General features: G+C 46.3%; 2 protein-coding genes and 1 long non-coding RNA gene across 5 annotated transcripts in view; 1 reads left to right on the plus strand and 2 right to left on the minus strand.

The window, feature by feature from the left end:
* LOC309526709 overlaps nucleotides 1–24,815 on the plus strand; it is a 52,784-nt gene extending 27,969 nt beyond the window's left edge. Inside the window, exons 2-3 of the long non-coding RNA XR_014216867.1 lie at nucleotides 23,753–23,859; nucleotides 24,667–24,815. This is a non-coding gene — a long non-coding RNA (uncharacterized lncRNA). The remainder of the gene's footprint in view (nucleotides 1–23,752; nucleotides 23,860–24,666) is intronic.
* ATP5F1B (ATP synthase F1 subunit beta) lies at nucleotides 30–7,371 on the minus strand. The gene is made up of 10 exons (XM_082212574.1): nucleotides 7,205–7,371; nucleotides 5,424–5,606; nucleotides 4,609–4,783; nucleotides 3,756–3,877; nucleotides 3,287–3,471; nucleotides 2,750–2,908; nucleotides 1,964–2,086; nucleotides 1,540–1,752; nucleotides 1,154–1,355; nucleotides 30–265 (listed from the first exon to the last, which is right to left on the minus strand). The coding sequence occupies exons 1-10, from the start codon at nucleotides 7,338–7,340 to the stop codon at nucleotides 168–170; spliced, it is 1,596 nt and encodes a 531-aa protein (XP_082068700.1). The 5' UTR covers nucleotides 7,341–7,371; the 3' UTR covers nucleotides 30–167.
* On the minus strand, nucleotides 8,591–16,845 carry ATG101 (autophagy related 101). 3 transcript variants are annotated; one of them, XM_082212894.1, is made up of 3 exons: nucleotides 16,821–16,845; nucleotides 10,808–11,064; nucleotides 8,591–9,831 (listed from the first exon to the last, which is right to left on the minus strand). In XM_082212894.1, exons 2-3 carry the CDS (start codon nucleotides 11,057–11,059, stop codon nucleotides 9,427–9,429), a joined length of 657 nt encoding a protein of 218 aa, XP_082069020.1. In that variant the 5' UTR covers nucleotides 11,060–11,064; nucleotides 16,821–16,845; the 3' UTR covers nucleotides 8,591–9,426. The 3 variants fall into 3 exon arrangements, with proteins under 3 accessions (XP_082069020.1, XP_082069019.1, XP_082069021.1); XM_082212893.1 differs by lacking the exon at nucleotides 16,821–16,845 and adding an exon at nucleotides 14,518–14,660; XM_082212895.1 differs by lacking the exon at nucleotides 16,821–16,845 and adding an exon at nucleotides 14,518–14,653 and having other exon boundaries at nucleotides 10,808–11,060.
* Nucleotides 24,816–25,898: the final 1,083 nt, after the last annotated feature.

The following is a 25,898-nucleotide window of genomic DNA, read 5'->3' on the forward strand; positions in this document are numbered from 1 at the left end:
ACGTCACCACTTGCAACATGACATGCCACTTCTACGATCTCACCAGAAGTTTTATTGAAAACTTTAAATACTTTGCAGACATGTTACACGACTTCCCAGTTGGGAACCTGGACAATATGAACCAATGGAGAGTTTGATGCAGAACAATTTCCCCCTCAGCCACAGACTCATTGGTGCTCTTCAGCCAGCTTCTCAGCCTTTGCCACAGCTTCCTCAATAGGCCCCACCAAGTAGAAAGCCTGCTCAGGGAGGTGGTCATACTCTCCTGCAAAGGAAAAGATATGCAGCAAGTCAGACAACAAACTGTTCAGGAAAAGCAGCAGATTGGCAAACTTGTTTCTGGGCAGCATAAAGTGCTGACATGCAAATCTGCCCAGTTCCCTTTTTGGGGTTTCCTTCCATGCTACGGAGGACAGAAGTGGTAAATCAGTATGAACTGCCCGGAGCCACCTGCAAGTCCATTGTAGAGGGCCATTTATGATTACCCCAATTACCATAAATTGGGTGCGAGTGCAAACTGCTGGCATTATATAGCTGCAGGTGTGGAATGCTCTCCCCAGGGATTATACCTTCATTATATACCCTTAAAAGGTAAAGGAACCCCTGACCATTAGGTCCAGTTGTGGACGACTCTAGGGTAGCGGCGCTCATCTTGCTTTATTGGCTGAGGGAGCCAGCATACAGCTTCCGGGTCATGTGGCCAGCATGACTAAGCCGCTTCTGGCGAACCAGAGCAGCGCACGGAAACACTGTTTACCTTCCCGCCGGAGCGGTACCTATTGATCCAATTGCACTTTGACGTGCTTTTGAACTGCTAGGTTGGTAGGAGCAGGTGCTGAGCAACGGGAGCTCACCCTGTCACGGGGATTCAAACCGCCGACCTTCTGATCGGCAAGTCCCAGGCTCCGTGGTTTAACCCACAACGCCACCTGTGTCCCACTATACACCCTTAGGAACCAGGTAAAAGTGTTCCTCTTCAACCAGGCTGATTGATCTCCTAGACCCTTTTAATAGTGTTTGTGGGAAAGGGAAGGGTCGCTTTGTTCTTGCTTTTATTATGTACTTTTGTGTTTATTCTGTGAACTGCCCCGAGATCTTCAGACGAAGAGCGGCATACAAATTTAATTAAAAAAATACCAGGACAACTTCTTACCTGCCAGGATTGCTTGGAAGCCCTTGATGGTTTCCTTTAGGGGTACCAGCTTGCCTGCATGGCCAGTGAAAACTTCAGCCACCTGGAAGGGCTGGGACAGAAACCTCTGAATTTTACGGGCACGAGCCACGGTAAGCTTATCCTCTTCAGACAACTCATCCATACCCAAAATAGCAATGATGTCCTGGAGGGACTTGTAGTCCTAGAAAGAACATATGCATGTGACCAAAAGCAGCAAAAGAACCCTGAAGGAGAACAGGTCGTGCACCAAATCTACATTCCAGTGGTACTACCAGCGAGGATAAAGTTTACTGGCATAAACTTGCGCAGAGATAGTTTTTTGCACGAGATATTAAGTAATTGTGTGCCTAATCCATCCTCCTCACCTGCAAAATCTTTTGCACCCCACGGGCCACATCATAATGCTCCTGCCCCACGATATTGGGATCCATGATACGAGAGGTGGAATCGAGAGGGTCCACAGCTGGGTAAATGCCCAATTCAGCAATGGCGCGAGACAACACGGTGGTGGCATCCAAGTGGGCAAATGTAGTCGCAGGGGCTGGATCTGTTAAGTCATCAGCTGGTACGTAAATCGCCTGTGAAGAGAGAAGATTTACTATAGTGCCATATTGTGCCATATTGCTTATGCAAGCACTTTAAATGTTAACCATCTGAAGGAAGAAAAACAGCTGTGTTGGATCAAGGGAGAGAGTAATTGGATGAAGTTTGTTATTAACCAAAGCAGAGAGTGAACTTTGTGGGCAGTTTTGCCATCCTTAGAGAGGGACTTGTTTTAACAGTTGTTACCTGCACAGATGTGATAGATCCCTTGCGAGTTGTTGTGATTCTCTCTTGCATGGTACCCATATCAGTTGCTAGAGTAGGCTGGTACCCCACAGCTGAGGGAATTCTGCCCAGCAAGGCAGACACCTGGAAGAGAATGTGCAGTAATTGAACAGCAGTGCGGCTGACAAATATAAGATCTTCTAGGTAAAGGTAAAGGGACCCCTGACCATTAGGTCCAGCTGTGACCGACTCTGGGGTTGCAGCGCTCATCTCGCTTTATTGGCCGAGGGAGCCGGTGCACAGCTTCGGGGTCATGTGGCCAGCATGACTAAGCCGCTTCTGGCGAACCAGAGCAGCGCACGGAAACACCGTTTACCTTCCCGCCGGAGCGGTACCTATTTATCTTCTTGCACTTTGAGGTGCTTTTGAACTGCTAGGTTGGCAGGAGCAGGGACAGAGCAACAGGAGCTCACCCCGTCACGGGGATTCGAACTGCTGACCTTCTGATCGGCAAGTCCTAGGCTCTGTGGACTATTTACACACCTGATAGTTACACACGACTGGCAAGAGCTGTAATTAGTTTTTCAAGCAGGCAGGAAACGAGTATGGCAAAAAACAGAGGTCCTAACAGGAAGAAGGCACCGAGAACTAGAAATTTCTGCCTTCAAGGGATAGGGGATCCTAAATACACCTGGAGACATCCAACACTCAGGACAGAAACTCACATTTTTTAAAGACTGAGGCCTTCTCACTAGCAAGCTTAATTGAAGCTTCTGATGGAGGGTGACCTAGGACATCCAGCCTTACCTCAGATCCAGCTTGTGTGAAACGGAAAATGTTGTCAATGAAGAGCAGTACATCTTGACCTTCCTGGTCCCTGAAATATTCAGCCACGGTCAATCCAGTTAGAGCAACCCTGGCACGGGCACCAGGTGGCTCATTCATCTGTCCGTAAACAAGTGCGACCTGAAGGATAAGAGGAAATTCATTATGGGCTAGAAAGTCTCTATCCCCTCATCAGCCCCTCCCAGGTCACACCAAGGTAGCTTCAAATGACATATAAAAGTATTTCCTCCAAAGGCAGGCTCTTGCTACTACAAATGTTAACAAGAAAGCCTCTTCAGCCTGTGTACTTCAGTAATTCTGTTAGCTTCCTATGAACATTTGGTGCAAGGTCCAGACTAGATATTCAGAATTCTATAGGCTAGTCCCAAACACGGCAACCAATTTCTGGTGAAAGCTACAAAATTCCCTTTTGAGATGGCAGATAAAGTCAACCAATACTGAATTCTTGGGGCCTAGATTGGTCCCTTCCCACCTGCGTAGCCTGAATAGCTTGCTCACCTTGGATGTGGTATCCTTCAAGTTGATGACTCCAGATTCAATCATTTCATGGTACAAGTCATTTCCTTCACGAGTTCTTTCCCCAACACCAGCAAACACTGAGTAGCCACCATGGGCTTTGGCAACATTGTTGATAAGCTCCATGATCAGTACTGTCTTTCCTACACCAGCACCACCAAACAGCCCTGGGAAAGAAAGCCAGTTTAGTATTCAGCCTTTGATTATGCACCCTCTATCATTCTCCTCCTTTTCCTTCTCAGAAATAAGAGTGGCTTCAGCAATCTCAGAAGAACGAAAGTCATAAATTTACTCATCAGTGAAGGAAACAAAGCTGTTGTCAGGATTTTAGGTTCTCACTGCCTAATGGAAGAGGAACACAAATTGTTGGGGCAAGAAACTTGGGCATTCAAGACACTGACCACCCTACCCCAGATAGAACCTATTCCACATGGGTCCTCAGGTAACTTACCAATTTTACCACCTTTGGCATATGGTGCAAGGAGATCTACAACTTTAATGCCAGTCACAAGGATTTCTTGCTCAACACTCATCTCAACAAACTCTGGTGCTTCAGCATGAATAGCAGCAAGTCTGAAAAAGGAAGGAAGGAAGAAAAGAGAGTTGGCCACACATTATGAAAAATTGTGCTCTTATATTGGGTATTCACAAAGTGTTCACCAATAATTCTTATACCCAGGCTCCAGTTTGGTATTTACACACTGTGCCTGCTTTAGGCCAAGAAGTCTGCAACACCATAGTTTCATTTGTGTTTTAATCATAGAAAAACTGTCTAGTTTTAGTTCAGTAAGAGTTGGAGCAGAAAAAGCAGGATTTGAAATCTATACACAAGGTTGCATAAGAAAAATGCAGTATCTAAAATATGTATTTTGAACAAAACCTTTTTTTATTTTAGATTATGTTTATTTTCATTTTCTAGCATGGGGTGCTAAAACTAATGTTCAGCAATAGTGATATGTTATACAGGAACTGCTCCACAGCTAGCATGCTGCTATTAATTTGGTTTATAATTTAGCACTGCATTGCTTAGGCTAGCTCTTAATGGCCAGAAAATGCTTGTCCAGAACTTCTAAGAACAGCGAGATTAAAGAATGATCATGAAATAAATAACTGCTGGCATGGCTTCTGCCTTAAAATTCTCCAGACCCTCATAAACTGTAGGGGTCCTCTGCTATCTAAGCTCAACAACGGTTGAACATGAAGACGGCAAGAGTTCTATAAAACTGAAAATACGCTAATTAACATGCTTTTGCTACCAGCCTATGAATGGTTGCCTATCATTTAACCCTCAGATTCACACTTACTGTTTGGTTGTTATTGGGCCTCTTTCATCAATTGGTTCTCCAATCACATTCATGATTCTGCCAAGGGTCTCAGGTCCTACAGGAATTCTGATGGGTGCACCAGAGTCCAAAACCTTTTGGCCTCTCACCAAGCCTTCAGTACCATCCATAGCAATGGTACGAACCGTATTCTCACCTACAATGGAGAACAAACTTTGCAAGTTGCATTTCTCATTAAACCCAATGAGTTCAATATTTAGAGGGGGGAAATACTCCATGTTAATCCCCTGTGGTAAATTGCTAAAGGAAGCTTTACTTCTGTTTGAGAATGACATAAACATTGGGCATGGAAACAATGTACTTTCCATTTTACATACACAGAGAATAGAGCTAAAATTCAGTACATCGTGTTAACAGGTTTATGACTGAAAAAGCACTTCAGTAAAGATTTATTTCAAGATTAAAACATTAAGCTCATTACAATCAGATACCAAGGTCAAGAAGGAAAGGCAAGGGATCTGTGTTTGAGAATATCAAATAGGTAATCTGCTCCTTATTGTGTTGGGCCATAAAATGCCAGTGCCCTCAAAAACTCCTACATTCTCCTGGGTTGGAGACTGATAAGTAAAATTGGGCCACAACACTAACCAATACCACCAGTCAACACGGCCCTGTGTCCAGTTACCTTCTGGTTAGCAGTGGATTTAAAATTCCTTCTCAGATCATAAATATGGCTTCAGCAAGCTCAGAAGAACGAAAGTCATTTTACTGATCATCAAGGAAGGAAGAGTTAAAACATGACTAGAGAAAAGCCAAGGAATACAAATGGTGCTTACCTAAGTGCTGTGCTACCTCCAGCACCAGCCGTGTATCTCTGCCTTGCACCTCAAGTGCATTGAGGATCGGTGGCAGGGCATCATCAAACTGGACATCCACCACAGCACCAATGACTGCCACAATGCGCCCAGTGGCCACTCCAGCTTTAGCTGCAGGAGCCGCCTGTGCAGCATAGTTCCGGCCTAGAGGACAACCATGGCAGACATGACGATTAAGCAGTTATCACAGAGTATTTCCCCCCCCCCCAAGGCTACAAAGGAAGCAAATGTGACAGGAGTTAGCTCAAGACTCCCACCCTTTTGGCCTGGAGAACCCGCTGAATCAGGGAGAACTTCAGGCTGTGACCTTGTAACCCTCATTCCCAAATCCTTGAGGTTACCAGTGTGAGACTAAGTTGAGAACAAACTGCTCCCAAGCACAAAACATGGATCCCTTTATACACCCATAAGCCAGTTTCCAGCTACAGAGATCCTCCACTCCAGCAATATATGCCTTTTCTACTTGTCTCCCTGTACACTGCAAACACTCTGCAAGGAATCTCTCTATGCTGGCTTAGCTGAGTCCAGCACTGGCAACCCAGACCCACCTCCCTCACTACTCCAGGAGCAACCCCCCACCCACACTTTCTGGCATAACCTTCCCTTAAAGCAGCGGTTCTCAACCTGTGGGTCCCCAGATGTTGTTGGACTACAACTCCCATCATCCCTGAGCTCTGGCCTTGCTAGCTAGGGGTGATGGGAGTTGTAGTTCAACATCCTCTGGTGACCCACAGGTTGAGAAAGGCTGCCTTAAAGGCCAGGCCCCTTAATACTGGCCACCTTGTCGAAGGTGAAAACAGAGGCACTAGTCTCGCGTGCTTTGGAAACGCTTGCACACCAATGACCAGCCCTTTACCACCGCCACCCCGACACACTGCCAAAGCCTTTTCCCATCGCCATCTTCTTCGTCGGCTCCCCTGCAACAACCTCCGCTGTTAAAATAGGCCACCTTCGCTTCCCAGTTCCAAAAAACCCCCCGATCCTTGCCAGGGGCCACGCGTCTCGTGAAAGGGCAGCTTTGCGCTCTCACGTCCACGGGGCTTTCGCGTGCACACTTCCCCAACCGAAGCGCTAGGATTCCTACGTTAGAAATGCCTCCGAACGACGGTTGCTGGGAGGGGGCACCGTGTCCTGCATTGGGGGGGGGGGGCACAGATGCGTGTCGTCCCTCCCAAACCCGTAATAGAGAAGTATAACATTTAAGGTAGCAGGTAAAAAGGATTTGAACAGAAACACCGTGGCTGTTAGGACCGGGAAGTCAAAGTGCTGCGGGAATATTGCAAATTGAATTTGTTAAATTGTATGAAAATCAATTAAAATTTACGTCAAAAAAGGAACGCGACCGTGGGCTAAGTGGGGCTCATCCAGAGGGGCCTCTTATGTTTTCCCTCCCTAATAGTAATAGTAATAATAATAATAATAATTTTATATTTAGACCCCGACCATCTAGCTGGGTTTCCCCAGCCACTTTGGATGGCTTACAGCGCGCATATATATATTATATACATAGATAGATAGATAGATAGATAAGAACATAATAAAAAGCCTGACTGCAGAGATTTGACTTAAGCCAGCAGAAAAGGCCCTGCAGCCTGAAAGGCAGCTCCTCCCGCCGCAGAGGAGCACATTTGCTGGGTGCGAGCCCCGCAGGCCCACGCCGTCCTCGCAGCGCTTCACACCCGCCACTAGGCCCCAAGGTGACCCCGCCCTCGAGCGCCTTCCCTCGCCCTCCGCTCACTCACGGGCCTCGGTGGCAGCTGAGGCGACCCCGCCGCGGAGCTTCAGGAGGTCCTGGAGCGGGCTCGGCGCGCTCCGCACGCCCCGCCGCAGCAGGGAGGCGGCCGAAGAGGCGCAGCAGCGACCCGCAAAGCCCAACATGGCGGCCACCGGCTGACTGAAAGAGCAACCGCCGCCGACAGCCTCAGTCAGCTCCGGCTGAAGGGTGGGATGGCGCCGTCCGAGTCGGCTATTGGCCGGGGGAGTGTTCGGCTCCCTGAAGCTTATTGGGTCAGCTGCCTTGTCACTCACCCGCTGGAGCAATCGCTGGGTGGGAAGGGCTAAGCGAGAGGGGAGGTGCCATGGGGGATGTGCCCAGTTAGTAAGTAGCCTATTGGGCCAGGGATCTGCTCTTTATCACTATAGCTCTCCGCTACAGGCTAGAGACGACGCCTTTCAAGGAAACCCGGCTTGATCATTGTTCGGAATTGTGGAAGTTCCCGCCCTTACGGATATGATTAGTCAAAGTAAGGGAAGGCGGGTTTAACTTTTAAGCGTATACCAAAGAGACTGGATTGAGCACGTGTCCCAGATTTGCCCTTGCTTTAAACTGGAAGTTTTCAACGTTTTATTAGGTCGAAGGGCCACCAGTAAAAGTGAACCAGTAATTTCAGATTCCAATTAAGTTTGATATAAATGCACGTGTATCTGCAAGAAAGGCTGTGATCCTATTTGAACACACTGATTTGTATGCATGTAAGGGACGCGGGTGGCGCTGTGGTCTAAACCACAGAGCCTAGGGCTTGCCAATCGGGAAGGTCGGCGGTTCAAATTCCCACAATGGGGTGAGCTCCCGTTGTTCGGTCCCAGCTCCTGCCCACCTAACAGTTCGAAAGCACATCAAAGTGCAAGTAGATAAATAGGTACCACTCTGGTGGGAAGGTAAACGACGTTTCCGTGCGCTGCTTTGGTTTCGCCACATGACCCGGAAGCTGTCTGTGGACAAATGCCGGCTCCCTCAGTAAAGCAAGATGAGCGCCGCAACCCCAGAGTTGTCCACGACTGGGCTTAATGATCAGGGGTACCTTTACCTTTTTAAGGCTGCACATGTGTATTTCCAGGTTGATTTGCCTAAGAATGTCTGTTACATTTGTACTGCATCCTTCCTCCAAGGGTGTTAGGCTGCCACAGATCAATTTCCTTTCTTTCTTTTTATTTGCACAGCAAGCCACTAAAGGCAAACTAGGCTGAGATGATGATTGGTTAAGACTCAATGGTGAACTTTCTAGCTGAATGTTAGACTTTGAATCTAGGTTTCTTCTGCCCAACTCCATACTGGTAGACACTTTCCCAACCTTTTCAGTGTATGGCATCTGAAAACTATTATTGTATAGCATATACAGAGGCAGAGATTTGGGTTTTCTAATTTTAATTCTCAGACTATTATACATTTACGTTACACTGGAAAAACAAATACAAGTAATTGAAGATCCTTATTTTTAGAAATGCAAGTGCCTGACTTCCAAACTCTACTGAGAAATTGCAACTGTGGGGTTGATGAGGACTAGATTGGCAAGTTAAAGACAGCCCTTTGAACAGGTCTTTTGGACTTAGCTCTTCTTTGCAACCAGGACTCACAAGGAAAAAAATGAGTCTGCGGCCCTCTACTGCCCTAACTGACATGAACAAGACAGGGAGACTTATAATCTTATTCAATTATCCTAAAGTCAGAGGAGGGTCAAGGAGAAGGAGTGGTTTATCAGGATGAAAGGCACCCATTTTGCCAAGATAAGTAACCCTAGCTCTGGCAGATTTCCATTAACGAAAGACTCTACAGTTAATAAATAAAGGCATCTGGTCATGGAGAGAACCAAGCTTGGAGTTATCATCTGTCCTATATTAGGGAAATGCTCACGAAAAAATACACACTATTTTCTCCCATGAAGAGGCACACCTTCTAAGCTTGTAGAGCTAAGTCTAACAGAAAAGGGGGCTGAAGGAAGAATCCTGGTTTCCTTTTCTGCTGTGAGAGTCTGGGGTCCACGTAAACTGGTGTACTGAACCCAGGAGTCAGGGCTGGTTCTGTCTTTGCCCTGGAGATACTTGGAAATTAATAAATTAGAACAGGGCACCTGGATATCAAGACTCCCAGATTTTCTGGGAGAAAATATGTATTTGGTGCTTTTGGACAGAAAGCCAGTTGCTCATGTTGCCTCTCAACAATGTCAGGTCTACAGTCTCATGGAGATCAGAGTGCCAGGGTATCCTTGATGAGGCGCCGCATGGTTGTAGTGACAGAGGTTCCAAGTGAGTCAGTGATCTGGTAAGCGATCTTGTACAGGTAGGGCTGGACATCCCGCAGCCCCGTATCAAAGACATTGTCCACCTCGGACTGGGTGGGCATCTTGGGCAGGTACTCATGTCGGTTCATCACTTCTACAATGTTGATGATCTTCTCACAGAGCTTCTCACCAACCTTCTCACGACAGATCTGCCGCTCCTGCTCATTAGCCAGGCTCACCACGTTTACTTTGACCGTCCACACTTCCCATGGGATACACTCGTCAGAGAATGGCCACCGTGATTTCTTCTTCTGGTAGAACTCCAGCGAGATCTGGCCCATCCCATCATTGCCCGAGTTCCGCAGTGCATCCTGGGAATACAGAACCACCAATGGACATTTTACAATGCTGATTCCCAAAGACCTTCACAACATATAGAAATCACTGCTCCCTGTATTGAGAATCGTGCTGTGCATCCACATTCAGGGTGGATAGACAGTTGTATGGCCAAAATTTCATATGATCCGAAAGCTTTTCAGAACTCTGAAGATCAAGCACGTTTTCTTGACTCCCAAGACTGAGGATTGCTCAAGGCAATATTTGCTAAAAGGAGTTAACTCTGGTTCTAGTCATCAATTGGCTGGATGGTTTTACACTATACAAGACCCTCTCTTTCTACATTCATTCCAGTTCTTTCCCTTCAGCCCTACATGGGCATTGTCATTCACTGTGCCTGGCATCCATTTTACTTTCTCATATATTACCAAATTTCAAATTTAAACATCCTACTGCTAAGTTACCAGAATGCAGATCAAAAAATATGTCTTCCAAATTATGTACATTAATTGATAGTATGTGGGAGTTGTATGATAGAAATCTAACCCAATTCCACTGAACAGTTGAGCAAAACAATGTGCTTATAAAACTGGAGACAGAACTCCTTGGTGTCCTAAATCCCCTTATTTAAAAAGGTAACAACTATCACCCAGCCATGCTGTACAAAACACTTGTTAAGATACGTGGAGAAGGATTCCATGCAGACATGGGGACAACTGCAATAAAGACTTGCTGGACACAGAAAAGGAATGGAGTTCTTGAGCAGGTTTATATGGGACGAGGTGATTCTGCAAACTATCCAGTAGCAGGCTATTTAGGGAAATGAGCCTGGAAAGAACTTGGTCACCAGTGAAGGTGGCAAAAGACCAGTGTCACATGTTCCATTCTCTTGGTCACTGCCCAAACCTTGGTGGCTCAATTGCATTTTGGAAAAATTGAAGTTTTTGAACCGTCTTCATGGGCAGTCTCATGTACTTAAAAAAATAAACAGTGAGTAATAGCAAGCATTACCTTGAATTCCCCAACAGCTTTTCTCAATGCCCGGTCAAGCTCATCGGAAGTAACTCTAACATAGGTAAAATCAATGAAGTCACAGTCAACATCTTGTGTGCCGACTGTCCCAATGGAATAGGTCCCTTCTTTCTTGTAGTGGAACTTTCCTGTGCTGCGATGGAGCAATATGGTGTGCAAAACGGCGAGCATCGCTTCTTCAATCTGGCGCCCCTCCACTGATATCTCCAGTACCTCTGAACGGCAGTTCATCCTGGCTTTTGCAAAGGAAAATAGATAAGCTGCCCTCCCATTAAAAAAGCAGTGCAACCAAAACCGAGAATGGCAATATTTATGGAGGGTAGGAATACCCCACAGCAAAGTGCCAAGCTATGAAAGTGAACTGAGATGGTTTTAAATGAAAATAACAAGCCTGGGATAAAACAATTGTGCAAATGGGAGAAGAGGGGGATTTTGGTGGTGAAGGAGAATAAAAACACTTGATTCATTTTCTTCCTCTGCAAGGAAATCAAATTATCAGTTTAACACAAAGAACAAAATGGCAACAGAGATTTGTTTTGTCGTCTTCCTTCCACATCAGCAATGGAATTCCAACTCCAAACTCTCTTTCCCTCAGAGAATTATGGACACTGTAGTTTACCCCTCACAATGTTACAATCCCCAGAAATCCTTCAGCGAATTACAATGCCCAGAATTCTTTTGAGGGGGTAAACGTGCTTAAAGTGTGACTTAAATGTAGACCTTAATGTCAAATAGCAGCTGACTTCAAGCAAGTGTCCAGATTGCCCTCTAGTGGTTTCATGTGTGGCTTCAGTTTGGAACTGCACCTGAATATGCTGAATTTCATTGTGGAGATTCCTCGGTGATCATTTAGCAATACTTCTGCTAGTAAGCTTAGATTATTTTTGTTAACAATTCAGAGGTTTTATTATAATGAGAAACAGCACTGAAAAATAGCTTATTTTCCTTCATCCCTTTAATCCATGCTTCATATATTTTAATCTGAATTTTAAAATATCAGGAAAGACACAGATATAGCTAGACTGTAGGCTTCCTATCTGTTTCTGATTTAATATTAAAATTGAGTGTTGCTAAATAAGAAACCATTGCTTGAGTCCCAGAAGGGGTGGGAGAAATACCCTGGACTTTTGCTCAACACTTCTAAGTTCATACAAAAACCTAAGTAGAATTAAAAGAAGCACAGATTAATCCTGTGAAACTAGCTTGTGCATACCATCCTCCCTGAACTAGCCTGAACAGTCATGTGAACAGTTGCCCAGGGAAGGAGTCTTGTAGGAAGGTGCTCCCTAGGATGAACAGAAAACAGAACTTTTGTACTTTTTAGAGATGTGCAGAAGAGGGAATTTTGGAAGATTCAGCAGTTCTTACCTTCACAGCACTGCCTGTGCAACGTTGTATACAATCCTATGTAACTAATTTATGTAACAATGCATTTTAGGAATGACCATTTTTCCTTAGAAAATACAGGGGCAGCAAATGTTCCATTATGGAAAATATTTCATGCCAGGTCGCTGCCTGAGCCCCTTTAGAAGCAGTCAAGCATGCTCTACCTATCATTTCATCTGCATGCCAGAAAAAAATTAATGTGCTTATCTTTCGCAGGTCAGCAGGTCAAGTAAAGTACACTCTCTAGGTTGTGATCTGACAGCTTCAGAAGCTATACTGAGCTACTTGGCAAGATTGTTGTAGAAACAAATAACATAGTGCATGATTAAAGCAAGGTTGCCAGAGTAAGTGGGAAATAATAATAATAATAATAATAATAATAATAATAATAATAATAATAATAATAATTTATTATTTATACCCCGCCCATCTGGCTGGGCTTCCCCAGCCACTCTGGGCAGCTTCCAAAAGAATATTAAAATACTGTGATACATCAAACATTAAAAGCTTCCCTAAACACGGCTGCCTTCAGATGTCTTCTAAAAGTCTGGTAGTTGTTGTTCTCTTTGACATCTGGTGGGAGGGCGTTCCACAGGGAGGGCGCCACTACCGAGAAGGCCCTCTGCCTGGTTCCCTGTAACTTGGCTTCTCGCAGTGAGGGAACCGCCAGAAGGAAACCAGCATTCAAATCTCTGCTCAGTCATTAAGCTCACTGGGTGACTTTAGGACAATCACTACCTCTCAGTCTAACTTACCTCACTAGTTGTTGTACAGATAAAATGGCAGAGGAGTACCACATACACCCTGAGAAACTCAGAGGAAAGGTGGGATATAAATGTAATTAATTGTAATTGTGAGTTCTTAACAGGTGCCATTTAAATACAGTGCCAGATTACTCAATAGGCATGTGCTTAGGGCAAAAGCAACACAGCCCTCCACCCAAAAAACCCATGTAGGCATTTTTAAAAGAATATGATCTTTTTTAAACCCTTAAATCTGCCATCATGGGGGAAATCAGAGCTTTGTTAGACTTCCTTACTCTCCATTACACTCTTCCCCCATTTTTCTGTTCCCTTTTTATTACTTATCTAAAACAGGGGGAGTCCTAACATATATTTAAATAAATATGAGAAAATTAGATCCTTTCATGTGTTGCACATGCCATACACACATGCACGTTGCAGCACACATAGAAGTTCTGCGTCATTTTGAAAAGCCACATTTCATTTTACAGCTTAGTAATATATATTTTTGTTTCGAATCACATATGGCAAGAGCAGACCCTGCCCCCTGACATCATTCAGACCCACTTAGTTCCCCTATTTTCCAGCGACAGTCCCAGTTTCTGATTTGATCCTGGAATAGCTTGCTTTTCCTTAGAATGTCCCTATTTTCATCAGAGAAATTTTGGACGTCCCTATTTTCATCAGAGGCATTTTGGAGGGTATGGAGTTATGCGACCCCGATGCAAAGGAGATACAATCTTTAGAAGACATCTGAAGGTCGGCCGTTCGAATCCCCGTGACGGGGTGAGCTCCCATTCCTTGGTCCCTGCTCCTGCCAACCTACCAGTTCGTAAGCACGTCAAAGTGCAAGTAGATAAATAGGTACCGCTCTGGCGGGAAGGTAAATGGCGTTTCCGTGTGCTGCTCTGGTTCGCCAGAAGCGGCTTAGTCATGCTGGCCACATGACCTGGAAGCTCTACGCCGGCTCCCTCGGCCAGTAAAGCGAGATGAGTGCCGCAACCCCAGAGTCGGCCACGATTGGACCTAACTGTCAGGGGTCCCTTTACCTTTTTTATTAATAGTGAAATAATTATTAAGCTCTAACTTAAAATGATTTTTTATTCATAACAAACTTAATAACGCAAACACATTGGCATTTGGCAATAACAAAAGTTCCTTTAGAAACGCAATTTACAAAGGCACATAGAAACTTGCTATAATAGGTGTAAATATATGATGCAAACTGCTAATAATTATAAATAGCAGAATGTAGGCACCCTATATATAGTAATTAGCAAACCAGGGATATTTTGGCAATGTACAGCCAGTTCTTCCCCCTTTAATTTTTTTTGGGCCCCCCCAAGAGAGCAAGGCCCTAAGCTATAGCTTGTTTAGCTTATACGTAAATGTGGCACCGCTCGCCCCTTACCCGTTTTGTGGCTTATCAGGGCGCCATCAAAGGCCACGAAGCCACCGGCGCGAGCGGGTGGCGACGGTTGGTTACCAAGGCAACCAGCAGGCCGAGGGGAGGCGAGCTGTCCCCCAACCCCCCTTTGAGAATATGAACTGGAGACTCACCTGCCTCAACCGCTGACGCTTCCCAGGCCGAACAACTTAACCCTCGGACCAGCCCAACTAAAGGTGAATGGGAAGGGGGGGGAAGACCTATAGCCTCTTAACGCAAGCCGATGCTATTCTTCCTGCCGCATCCTCTGGGATGTATGTAACGATAGAGGGGTTGTTACCTAACCGATGCAGCTCGTTTTAGGCGTGGCTTCACTCCTTTCTCTCTTCTAGGGCTTTGGGAATGCAAGCCTCCTCCTCCCCCCCCGTCGCTCGTGGTATGTTCCAACAAAACAAAACGACGCGCAGCGAAAATGGAACGTCACAAGGGCGCCACTTCCTGGTCCTGCGGAACGGACCAAGCTCTCTGCTGCCATCTATAGTTCCGGCGATGGGATCGTGCTGTCAATTGAAAGCTTTGGGGCTTTAAAAAAATACCCACTTATGTATACATTAAAAATACCTAAAGTTTTTTTTCCTTTTCAAAATCCGTATAAGGACTGAGCTCTGTGTTGCCACCTATAGTTCCGGCGACGGGATTGTGCTGTCATTTGAAAGCTTTGGGGCTTAAAAAAATACCCACTTATGTATACATTAAAAATACCTAAAGTTTTTTTTTTAAAAAAATCCGTATAAGGACCGAGTTCTGTGTTGCCACCTATAGTTCCGGTGATGGGATCGTGGTGTAAATTGAAAGCTTTGGAGCTTAAAAAAATACCCACTTATGTATACATTAAAAATACCTAAAGTTTTTTTTCCTTTTCAAAATCCGTATAAGGACCGAGTTCTGTGTTGCCACCTATAGTTCCGGCGACGGGATTGTGCTGTCATTTGAAAGCTTTGGGGCTTAAAAAAATACCCACTTATGTATACATTAAAAATACCTAAAGTTTTTTTAAAAAAAAAATCCGTATAAGGACCGAGTTCTGTGTTGCCACCTATAGTTCCGGTGATGGGATCGTGGTGTAAATTGAAAGCTTTGGAGCTTAAAAAAATACCCACTTATGTATACATTAAAAATACCTAAAGGTTTTTTTTTCTTCCCAAAATCCATATAAGGGCAATGCCTTTATTAGGCCAACTATTAAATAAAAATGCAAACAAAAGAGCGTGCAAGCTTTCAAGTTTTCCAGAATCCATCAAGCTAGATGGTAACAATCCAAAGGAGGGCGGGCTTCTGTACAAAGTTCAGTACAAAGACATACCACCGTCGTTGCCCGCAGACTTACATTCCAGTAGATTTATGCTTTTGAGGATCAGGACATTGGGGGTGGGAGGTTTCCAGTGATGAACCACACCTTGGGGTGCAGTCCACACTGGAAACCGCTTTTGCTTATGAGGCATCACTGTGCTGGTACTTTTCTCAAACGCCATTGTCACGATGTATGATACCTTGTTTATAATGCCGTTCCGTGCCACGTGCAATTGTAAAGCGGAATAAAAAATGGGAAGTTCTTAGTTCGCTGCACTGTCTTTATGACGCAGTGTGAGAAGTGAATCTTGCATGCAAAAAACCGAAACCACTTGCGTGCCCATGTCCACACACAAGTCATGCAAGTTAACGGGCAGAATTCTCTCTCCACTAACATGCACAGGGGGGGGGGGAGGCTGAATCCGAAGAAATGGCTATGGGGAGGGAAGAGACTCTTATACACATCCTATCATCCTTGCTGGAGAGGGTGACACTCTGCCACAACACACACAACCCGCGTTGTTTCTGGCAATATAAAACCCCTTCCCTTTCTCCACCTTCAGTCGCCAGTTAGTGGCTACTAGACCTCTCATAATTCTAGACCTCTCTAGTACTAGACCTCTCATAATTCTTTTGAATTATGGTGCTGGAGCAGACTGCAAGAAGATCAAACCTATCAATTTTTAAGGAAATCAGCCCTGAGTGCTCACTGGAAGGACAGATCCTGAAGCTGAGGCTCCAGCCACCTCATGAGAAGACTCCCTGGAAAAGAGCCTGATACTGGGAAAGATGGAGGGCGCAAGGAGAAGGGGACGACACAGGACGAGATGGTTGGACAGTGTTCTCGAAGCTGCCAGCATGAGTTTGACCAAACTGCGGGGGGCAGTGGAAGACAGAAGTGCCTGGCGTGCTCTGGTCCAGGGGGTCACGAAGAGTCAGACATGACTAAACGACTAAACAACAACAGACTTCACTCTCCCAAGTGCAAGTTTTCTGCAGTGTCCTCCAGAAACAGCTGGGAATCGGGCAGGGCGGAGGGAAGCCCACCACCCTGCTAAGAACCTGTGGGGAGGGGGCGCGAAAAAGGCAGGCCTAGCGCCACAAGAACAGTACAAGTCCATCTTACGTATTCAAACTTTGCGGCGGCGGAACGTTGCCACCTGTCCCTCGCCTGCTCAGCCGGACACTTCCGGTCACTGGAACGGAGGCGGAAGCTGAAAGCGCAAGCGCGCTTCCCCCTCCGAAGAATGCGCAGGCTCAGAAAAGGGCGCGCGGCGTCACCGGAAGAGGCGGGGCAGAGAGAGGAAAAGAAGGAGGAGAGGGGGGGAGAGAGGAGTTTGAGCGGGAATTCTGAACTGCTTCCTCGGAGCTGTAGGTTCTGGGCGGAAGTGGAGTATTATTTCTGACTTCATTCTCTGACTTGGGATGGTCTGAGGGCTTTCAAAGTGCAGCATGAAGTCTGGATCGGGGAAGGAATGGTCTTTAGGGTAAGGTTGCTAGATTTATTTCAATGAATCCCGGGACACTATCAATCAATCAATTTATTTATTTTTTTAAAGAGGAAAAATGTTATAAAAAAAATAAAGAAGTAATATCTTCTCTTCTGTGGTCTCCTCTGTTGCGCGGCCTTCCTCTGCGTCCCGGCCTTTCTTGGAGCGCTAGCCGTGCACTGCGATCCCCTATAGTCTTACTCGGGAGTAAGCGTTAACAGAACCCCCCCTCCTCCTGCTGCTGCCCTGCCCGTCTGTCTGGGCGTCTCCTGCGCAGGGATCGCCCCGTGGCCGCCCATCCCCACCGTACTTACCATCCCAGGCCGCCCATCTGCGGCCACATTATCCTTTCTTTTGTCAGATCAAAATGATCAGACAACAGCAAAGGTTGCTAGGTTTATCGAGGGTGCAGTGAGATTAAGGGCCGCTATCTGAACGATTGCCAACCTAGCAGTTCGAAAGCACCCCTGGGTGCAAGTAGATAAATAGGGACCGCTTACTGGCGGGAAGGTAAACGGCGTTCCGTGTGCTGCGCTGGCTCGCCAGATGCAGCTTGTCACGCTGGCCACGTGACCCGGAAGTGTCTGCGGACAGCGCTGGCTCCCGACCTGTAGAGTGAGATGAGCGCACAACCCTAGAGTCTGTCAAGACTGGCCCGTACGGGCAGGGGTACCTTTACCTTTACCTTTTATCTGAACGATAATCTTAGTCATTTGATTGCCCTTTTTACCCATTGTTGTCTTATAATAGTAATAATAATAATAATAATAATAATAATAATAATAAATGTATTATTTATACCCCACCCATCTGGCTGAGTTTCCCCACCCACTCTGGGCAGCTTCCAATCAAGTGTTAAAAACAATACAGCATTAAATATTAAAAACTTCCCTAAACAGGGCTGCATTCAGATGTCTTTTAAAGACAAGATAGCTGCTTATTTCCTCCACATCTGAAGGGAGGGCATTCCACAGGGCGGGCGCCACTACCGAGCAGGCCCTCTGTCTGGTTCCCTGTAACCTCACTTCTCGCAATGAGGGAACCGCCAGAAGGCCCTCGGCACTGGATCTCAGTGTCCGGGCTGAACGATGGGGGTGGAGACGCTCCTTCAGGTATATATTGCTTGCTTTATGTTGCTATGGCCGTTGGCTAACACAAATAAAGTTTATCTATCTATCTGCACTGTAGCATGCCCAGTCAGTGGGTCCGGGGCAGAGCTGGCGGCGAGCAAGCGGGAGGAGGCACGCTTGGGCCAGATCGTCCACAATGGCCAATGACGAGCTGGCCAACAAGCTGAGCCGCCGCTTGCAAGTTCAGGAGCACCATGGCGCAGCCGCAGCTGCCCAAGCACCACCCAGAGGCTGAGCCGATGGCCTTGGGAAGCGGTGCTGACAGTGAGCTGAGCCCAAGTTGCAGTGGTGCACCAAACTCAACGACCCTGCGCAGCTTTCGCCCAGCAGCAGCACCCAACACCATGTCTTCAGCCCCTACTCCGAGTCCCTATAGGATGTGTCTTGTGTGCAACACATCATATGGGGACTTCCAGCGAGGCAAAATGGCGGGCATCACAGTAGCAGGCTGCTCCTGAAGCTAGCCAGAGCCAACTGCGCTACCAGGCTGCTGAGACTGCCGCTGCTGCTGCCATGTTTCCTGGGGTCATTAGATGAAATCTAGGGACATTCTGGGGATGGAATTTGTCCGGGGACAAATTTGCAAATCCGGGGACTGTCCCTGGGAAACGGGGACGTCTGGTAACCCTACTTTAGGGTGGAGAGACAGTCACTGGTAAGGATATAAAAAAGCACCATTTTCTGTTCTGATCTGTGTTAGTTGCATGCAGTCGCTAGAACGTGCCACAACATCATCCAAGTGACCTCAGGGAGCATTTCAATTTCAAATATTCTGATAATTTCTGCTTTCAGTTAAGTATTTCGATTTTTGTTAAATTTACTTGATGGGAGGCAGTCCACCCATGGTTGGAAGAGACCAGTGCTATTTTTTCCAATAAACGAGGTGCCGGAATTCACCCTGAACACACCTGAGTGGTGGTGCCAGAACTGAGTTCTGGTAATTTCTGCCAGGAAAAAAAAGCCCTGGAAGGGACCCCAACAATTCAAAGTGTTGGTGCTGACCCTTAAAGCCCCAAACAGCCTCAGCCCAGTATACCTGAAGGAGCGTTTCCACCCCCATCGTTCAGCCCGGACACTACGCTCTAAACATTCCACTCTGTGAGACGCGATGGTCCCAAAAGTACAAAAGTATTGTAGTTTTCCAAGAGCATTTTGTGAGCACCTTTGATGGGTTGGAGAGATTATTGTTCAAAGGAAATAGCAACATAAGGAAACAGGCCTTCCAGCTACAATGTGCTGCCACCAAAGCTCAGTTCATCATTGCTCTGATAGCCAAGTATTCTGCCTTGGGATCTGTGGCAAATGCTCTGCAGTTCTAAAATCCTGCACCTGCTCCATTATTCAGAGCACATCAAACTGATCCTTAGACCAATAGCAACTCGCTGCAGTGATGCAGAGCAAGTTGCTACAGAGCTCATAGAGGATGTCTACAAGATTGCTGAGGAAGTTGAAGTGGAATTGGTGGTGTCAAGATTTGTTGGAAGACAGCAACATGGCTCCAGTGTCCAGCCCTTTAGAGTACTGGAAGAGATTTCTAGTAATTCCTTACTTGAACTCTTTAGTGTCTTCGTTAGAGCAACATTTCTCAGAAGAGCATTCACCTGCCTTTTCAATTTTGGCTCTACACCGCCTTATGTTGGATATGAGCGTTCAAGATGAAAGCCAAGCACTTCTCAAGTTTTTATAAGTTGCAAGACTTTGACTCCAAAGCTGAACTATGGTACTCCGTGTGACAGGAGAAGAAACTCAGCAAAGAGCAATTAAAAGAGCTGAACATAGCTGTCAGGGCTGCTACCCAGTCCCAGCTCACATAGGACCACGTTAGCCAGCGTTCACGTTAAAAGAGTCTTTATTGGGTTACAGGTTCCATTTCCAAACTGCAATGTGCAGCCCCACGTCTTCTATGTCAGACCGGCGAAGACCCGTCTGAGTCTCCGCCTCTAGCACACCAGCTTAATACCCTAGCCTTGCTCCACCTCCTGCGCCTTTCCTTCCGTCTCTGGGTCCTTCTGCCCCCCGTGGTCTCTTCTCTCCTACTCTCTTCTGACGCGGACCCCCCTGACCCTTCCGCCTCCTTGCGGCGGGCTTTGGGACCTGGCTCACTCTCCGGGCTGCTTACTGCGCCAGCTTCCGCTGCATTTGAACTTGGCGCGCGCGCCCAACTCTCTACCTTCCTCTTGATCGTTTCGTCGCTCCCCGAGGTGGGCGTGACTACTCCTGACTCATGCCCTCCCTCCTGCTGAAAGCCTCCGGAACCCGATGTCTGGTCCCCTTTCTCCCCGCTGCTCCCGGCTGGGCACGTGGGTCCCGATCTCCAACTGCTGCTCTCTGATCCCTCTCTGGACCCTTCTTCCTGGGGTGTCCCCCTGCTTTCCCCCCTTGCTCTGACCGCTGGCGCTCCCTTCTGGGAATCCTCGGACTCACTGGACAGGCTCGGTGATCTCGGGTCGTCATCCCCACTCATCCTTCCTTCGTATTCCTCCCCTTCGCTCTCTGTCTCCTCCCTTCTCTGCGTCTCTGCTCCTGAACCCCTGACAATAGCAGACCTAGGAAAAGAGGCAGAAATCTTTTACTCTACAACAAAAAAAGGCGCTGCTCATCTCTCTTGCTCAGCCATGCACCGCCTGTACCGTAGAGCTGTCGTTCAGTACCTTGCAGAGAGTAAAGACCTGGCTAAGGTCTTAATGGGTGATGCTTTCTGAGTGTACACAAAAAAACTGCATTGGAAAAAAGGAATTTGAGAGAAAAGGTTTTCAGGAAATCCGATAAAAATTATTTCAGTTTACACTTGTTTTAAATAAGATGGAAAAAGGCGTGCTCTTTGTAATTTTGCAAAATATGCTCATTAACCACACGAAAGGTTCTCCCTGATGTTAATTTTTTATATAACTTCCTGGTTTTCAAACGACTGAAAATTTTGACAGATTTTTCTGAGCACTTGGGGTCAAAAGCAAGTAATTTAGAACAACTGTTGTTGAGACATTTCATTCCGAATCTGCTAGACAGAGCCAGACAGAGGTTGATGACAAGAGGGTGTGTCTCCCCCCCCCCCCCCGCCAACATAAATCCTGGCTACGCCCATGCATCCTCTGACCTCTAGCTTCTGGGGAGGAGTAGAGTATTATCTCTAACTTCATTCTCTGATTTGGAGGGTCTGAGGACTTCTGAAGTGCAGCATGAAGATCAGAGAAGGAATGATTTTTAGTGTGAAAAGAAGTTCACTGGTAAGGATGTAAAAAGGCATCTGTTCTGACCTGTGTTAGTTGCATGCAGCGGCTGTTTACTTTCTGCTGCAGTTCAGTTTCCAACCGAAAAACCCCAACGTTATTTGTTTAGCTGTCCACTTTATGTAATTAATTGTATAATGCCACACAGCATTCATTTAAAAGCCAAGGGAAACTCCAATGCAAGTGGCGGGTGGGGGAAGAGAAATCAGTTACATATCATTTGCAGACTATAAACAACAATGAATACAGATTCTGTTTGCTGGATTAATTTCTGTTCCAGACATGGGTTGAACTGGCAATTTCCTCTCCTGTTTCGTTTTGAATTCTCCTATATCTCTAGTCACTGGCAGCCAAACTTGTGAACTGTTAACCATGACTGTAAAGCAGTGGTGTCCAAACTTTTTTCAAAGAGGGCCAGATTTGATGAAGTGAGGGGCCGTGGTGGTATTGTTGTTGTTTAGTCGTGTCCGACTCTTCGTGACCCCATGGACCAGAGCACGCCAGGCACTCCTGTCTTCCACTGCCTCCTGCAGTTTGGTCAAACTCATGCTAGTAGCTTCGAGAACACTGTCCAACCATCTCGTCCTCTGTCGTCCCCTTCTCCTTGTGCCCTCCATCTTTCCCAACATCAGGGTCTTTTCCAGGGAGTCCTCTCTTCTCATGAGGTGGCCAAAGTATTGGAGCCTCAGCTTCAGGATCTGTCCTTCCAGAGGGGCCGTGAGGGCCGACCAAAGAGCCAACCAAAGTTGTTGACCTTTTAGGACTGAAGTTGTGGAGGTTTTTTTAGGATTTTACCCCAGGAAATAAACTGCCACAGGGGCCGGATTAAACCAACCGGCGGGCCAGATTAGGCCCCCCAAACGGACTTTGGACATGCCTGCTGTATAGTAGTAGAGACATTTTACTTCTGCAGTAGGGGAAAAAATATCATGGCTTGCATTTTGAGTGCAGCTACTTCTATGCTGTGCTCAGTGTGGAGGCATTACAAGACAGGTGACCTCTTTTGCATACATACAAACTCCTCAAAACAGGGCTATAGACAGAAGAACAATAATAATCAATGGCGAGGGCTAGTTAGCCTACTCACCTTGAATTTGTAAGCCCAGCATCAAAAAGTATTGTGAATTAGCCCAAAATAGGCTTTGATACAAATCAAGGAATTTGATATTAACTCTGGGACCTCCGCTCTGGAGCGTATAGAACAAGAATGACTCTGAGCTTGTGCAGAGTGACAGCCTCTCACTCATTATGAATCAGCTTCAGCCAGCCTTGTGTCCCCCTGTGCTTCAGGAGAAGTTTTCCTAGGCCATATAGTGTTACTCTGAATGCTTCTTCCATTAAAAAAATGGGGGTATTACCCCAACGTTTGAAATAAATTCTGAGGATTTTAACTCATTTCTGGTCTGGATCTGCACTTGTTGACATCCCCAAGCACAGGGTGAACCAAATACTATGTATTATTATTGTTTGGCTCTAGCAAAGCATCCTAGGAAAATGGGGAAATTATTAGTAATCTTGGAGATTAGAGGGTTTTAAATTGCTATTGCATACATTAATTCAACAGTGCCGCACAAGTTCACCTCAGCCTGACCCAAGTTGATTTGTAATGGCCTCTGTGATAATAAGGCCATTTACAACTCGATGCTTTTATTCGTAGACATGCATGTGCATAAAGTGAAGAACCAATTTAGTGTGTCTAGCCTGATGTGTATGGGCTTACTGTCTCCCAATTGCTCTCAGCAGCTGTCTGATTACCTTGCCGGATCAATGTTGCTGACATGGACCGTGCAAGCGTCTTGAAAGTGTGCTTGTGATAGGAATCCTTTAAAACAGAACTTCCCCATTGCACCTGCCCAAAAGCCAGGCCCAGCGACTAGGCTCCACACCAGGCTTAGAGAATAGTCCCTTGCATAATGGAGTGCTACATTCTCTGGTTAATCTGCCTCTGGTCCAAGAGTGAACAGAAAGATCAGCAATGGCTAGAGAAAAACACAAGGTGCAAAATGTTCCCTCTTTATTAAACCACTGTGATCTGCTGCTGTAATAAGCAGAGCAAAATAAGCTGGGATTTCCAATTTAGAACTAGTTATGACCATAAATTAGAGGTGGTGATGGTAAGGTAAAAAGCATACTCAGATAAAGGCACTTGTGTAGACAGGGGCACCCAGCAACTGAAGCCAGAAAAGTGTTTTCTGCTGTGAGCGGCCTAAGCATGAAACACCCAGAGTGTTATGTACTGAAGTTCTCACCCTGGGCCAGCAGGGGGATACTGTAGATAGTTTTCACTCAGGTCCACATATGCAAATAAGGGATTGAAAGTGACATTCAGTGATTGGCTAGTTACAGAAAGTGGTTACTGTCCCCCCCATCTCACTTTATTTCACAAAATCTGTCTGCATTGGAATAGCTCTTATAGGAAATACAAAAAAAAAAAAAAATTGCAGGGGGAGAAAGATGGACTTTGGAAACTAGCCTTCCCACCAGATACAGAAACACACACAGAGAGAGAAACCGTTCCACTTTTTGTACAAGGCCACCTGCTGTCAGCTCCTGGCTAATTCCATGTTTTAAAGGAGGGGGGGGACTAAGCTGAAGCTATCAAGGTGTGGCTAGGACTTCAATTCCCATCAGCCCCAGCAGGCATGGTCAGGAATGATGGGAGCTGTAGTCCAGCAACATCCAGAGGACCACAAGCTTAGCTACCCTTCAAAGAGACTTGAGCTCATCTGATTCAGAAGGAAAACCAGGGAGGAACGAAGGGGAAAATACCTGAAAAGGAAGAGCCACTGTGTATTTTGCTGGTAAAGAATCTCGAGGGTTTCCCCAACTTGCATTGTTTGCTGCAGCACCTCCCGTTTCGATTCTGCGCATCTGCACAGACCCCCCCACCCTAATAATAATAATAATAATAATAATAATAATAATAATAATGTCCGTAGTATCTTCTCTCCATCGAGGGCATGTCTCCAACCCTGGGCAGACTGAGTTGCCCCAGTTTACCCCTATCTACACCCCACCCTCAGCTTTGACCATCGACAGAAGACAGAGCATCGCAGGTCACACCTGCCTGGTACTGACCAAATCCCCCCAGGGCTTCAGGGCTGCTCTGCCGTGTGGCTCTGGAGGTGCTGCAGCAAGAAAGTGGTTACTGTTGCGTTGTAGTGGAGCTCTATATAAGCAGGCTGGCTGAACCCTTCGGTTCAGTTCTGTTCTGGCCTGTGAATAAACAAGAGCTGTTTGAAGAATCGCTGTGTCGTCTGATATGTTCACCCACAACTTACTTAACACAGAGGTTTGGATGCTCAGGCCTTTGTGCATTCTTCAGCTGCATTATTACAAGCAGCAGAGCTGGTGCTGGTCTTTGAATTTAGCATTCCCAAGAACCCAAGGGACCCTTTTTATTATTTAGAAAGGAAACCCCAGCCCTTAAGTAGAGTTGCCTTGTTTTTGCATGAGAGCTGTGTAAACTTACATAAGAACAAAGCTCATTGAACTCGGGACTTGCTTCTGAGCAAATATACAAAGATTTTAATTGTTTGGCCATTTAGACATCTTGTAAGAGGTCCTCATGGATAGACGACTTACTTCTTTTAGAAAACAGAGCAAAGTCTGTGTTACTCACTAATGACTTCACTTAACATGATCCTCCTCCTGGGAAATATGTTCCCGCATATTAAGAGATCATAAGGCAGGCTTTCTGTCTGGTCTAATATTTGCCTCTCTTTATGTGTGGCGCTGTGGGTTAAACCACAGAGCCTAGGACTTGCTGATCAGAAGGTCGCCGGTTCGAATCCCCGCAACGGAGTGAGCTCCCGTTGCTCGGTCCCTGCTCCTGCCAACTTAGCAGTTTGAAAGCACGTCAAAGTACAAGTAGATAAATAGGTACCACTCTGGCAGGAAGGTAAATGGCGTTTCCGTGTGCTGCTCTGGTTCGCCAGAAGCGGCTTAGTCATGCTGGCCACATGACCCAGAAGCTATAAGCTGGCTCCCTTGGCCAGTAAAGCGAGATGAGCACCGCAACCCCAGAGTCGGTCACGGCTGGATCTAATGGTCAGGGATCCCTTTCCCTTTCCCTTTATGTGCACAAAACCGAACACACAAGTCTCTGCAAACTGTCTCTCTTGTACCCCCAGCAATCAGGGACAGTGGAGGCAGTAAACATTTTCTGACCCAAATCTGGCACAAGTGTCTGTCCCAAGTGTTCTGCTCTTTATAAAAAACAACTTTGCCCAAAGAATCCTAGGATATGTGATGAGGGTGCAGAAAATCCTACGTTCAGATATTCCCACCCCCAGTCTAGGAACTGCAATTTCCAGGGTTCCTAAGGCCAAGTGAGTCACTGTTAAAGGTCTGTAGT

This window comes from Podarcis vaucheri (assembly GCF_965113315.1).
Source record: "Podarcis vaucheri genome assembly, chromosome: 2".
Taxonomy (NCBI): Eukaryota; Metazoa; Chordata; class Lepidosauria; order Squamata; family Lacertidae; genus Podarcis; species Podarcis vaucheri.

Excerpts from the sequence above, each read along its gene's own strand:
- ATG101 (XM_082212894.1), bottom strand. The coding sequence starts at position 11,059 with ATGAACTGCCGTTCAGAGGTACTGGAGATATCAGTGGAGGGGCGCCAG. Across the intron at positions 9,832-10,807 it reads AAGCTGTTGGGGAATTCAAG|GATGCACTGCGGAACTCGGG; the intron begins GTAATGCTTGCT and ends CTGTATTCCCAG.
- ATP5F1B (XM_082212574.1), bottom strand. The coding sequence starts at position 7,340 with ATGTTGGGCTTTGCGGGTCGCTGCTGCGCCTCTTCGGCCGCCTCCCTG. Across the intron at positions 3,878-4,608 it reads GGCCCAATAACAACCAAACA|ACTTGCTGCTATTCATGCTG; the intron begins GTAAGTGTGAAT and ends TTCCTTTTTCAG. Across the intron at positions 1,356-1,539 it reads GGGTGCAAAAGATTTTGCAG|GACTACAAGTCCCTCCAGGA; the intron begins GTGAGGAGGATG and ends TGTTCTTTCTAG.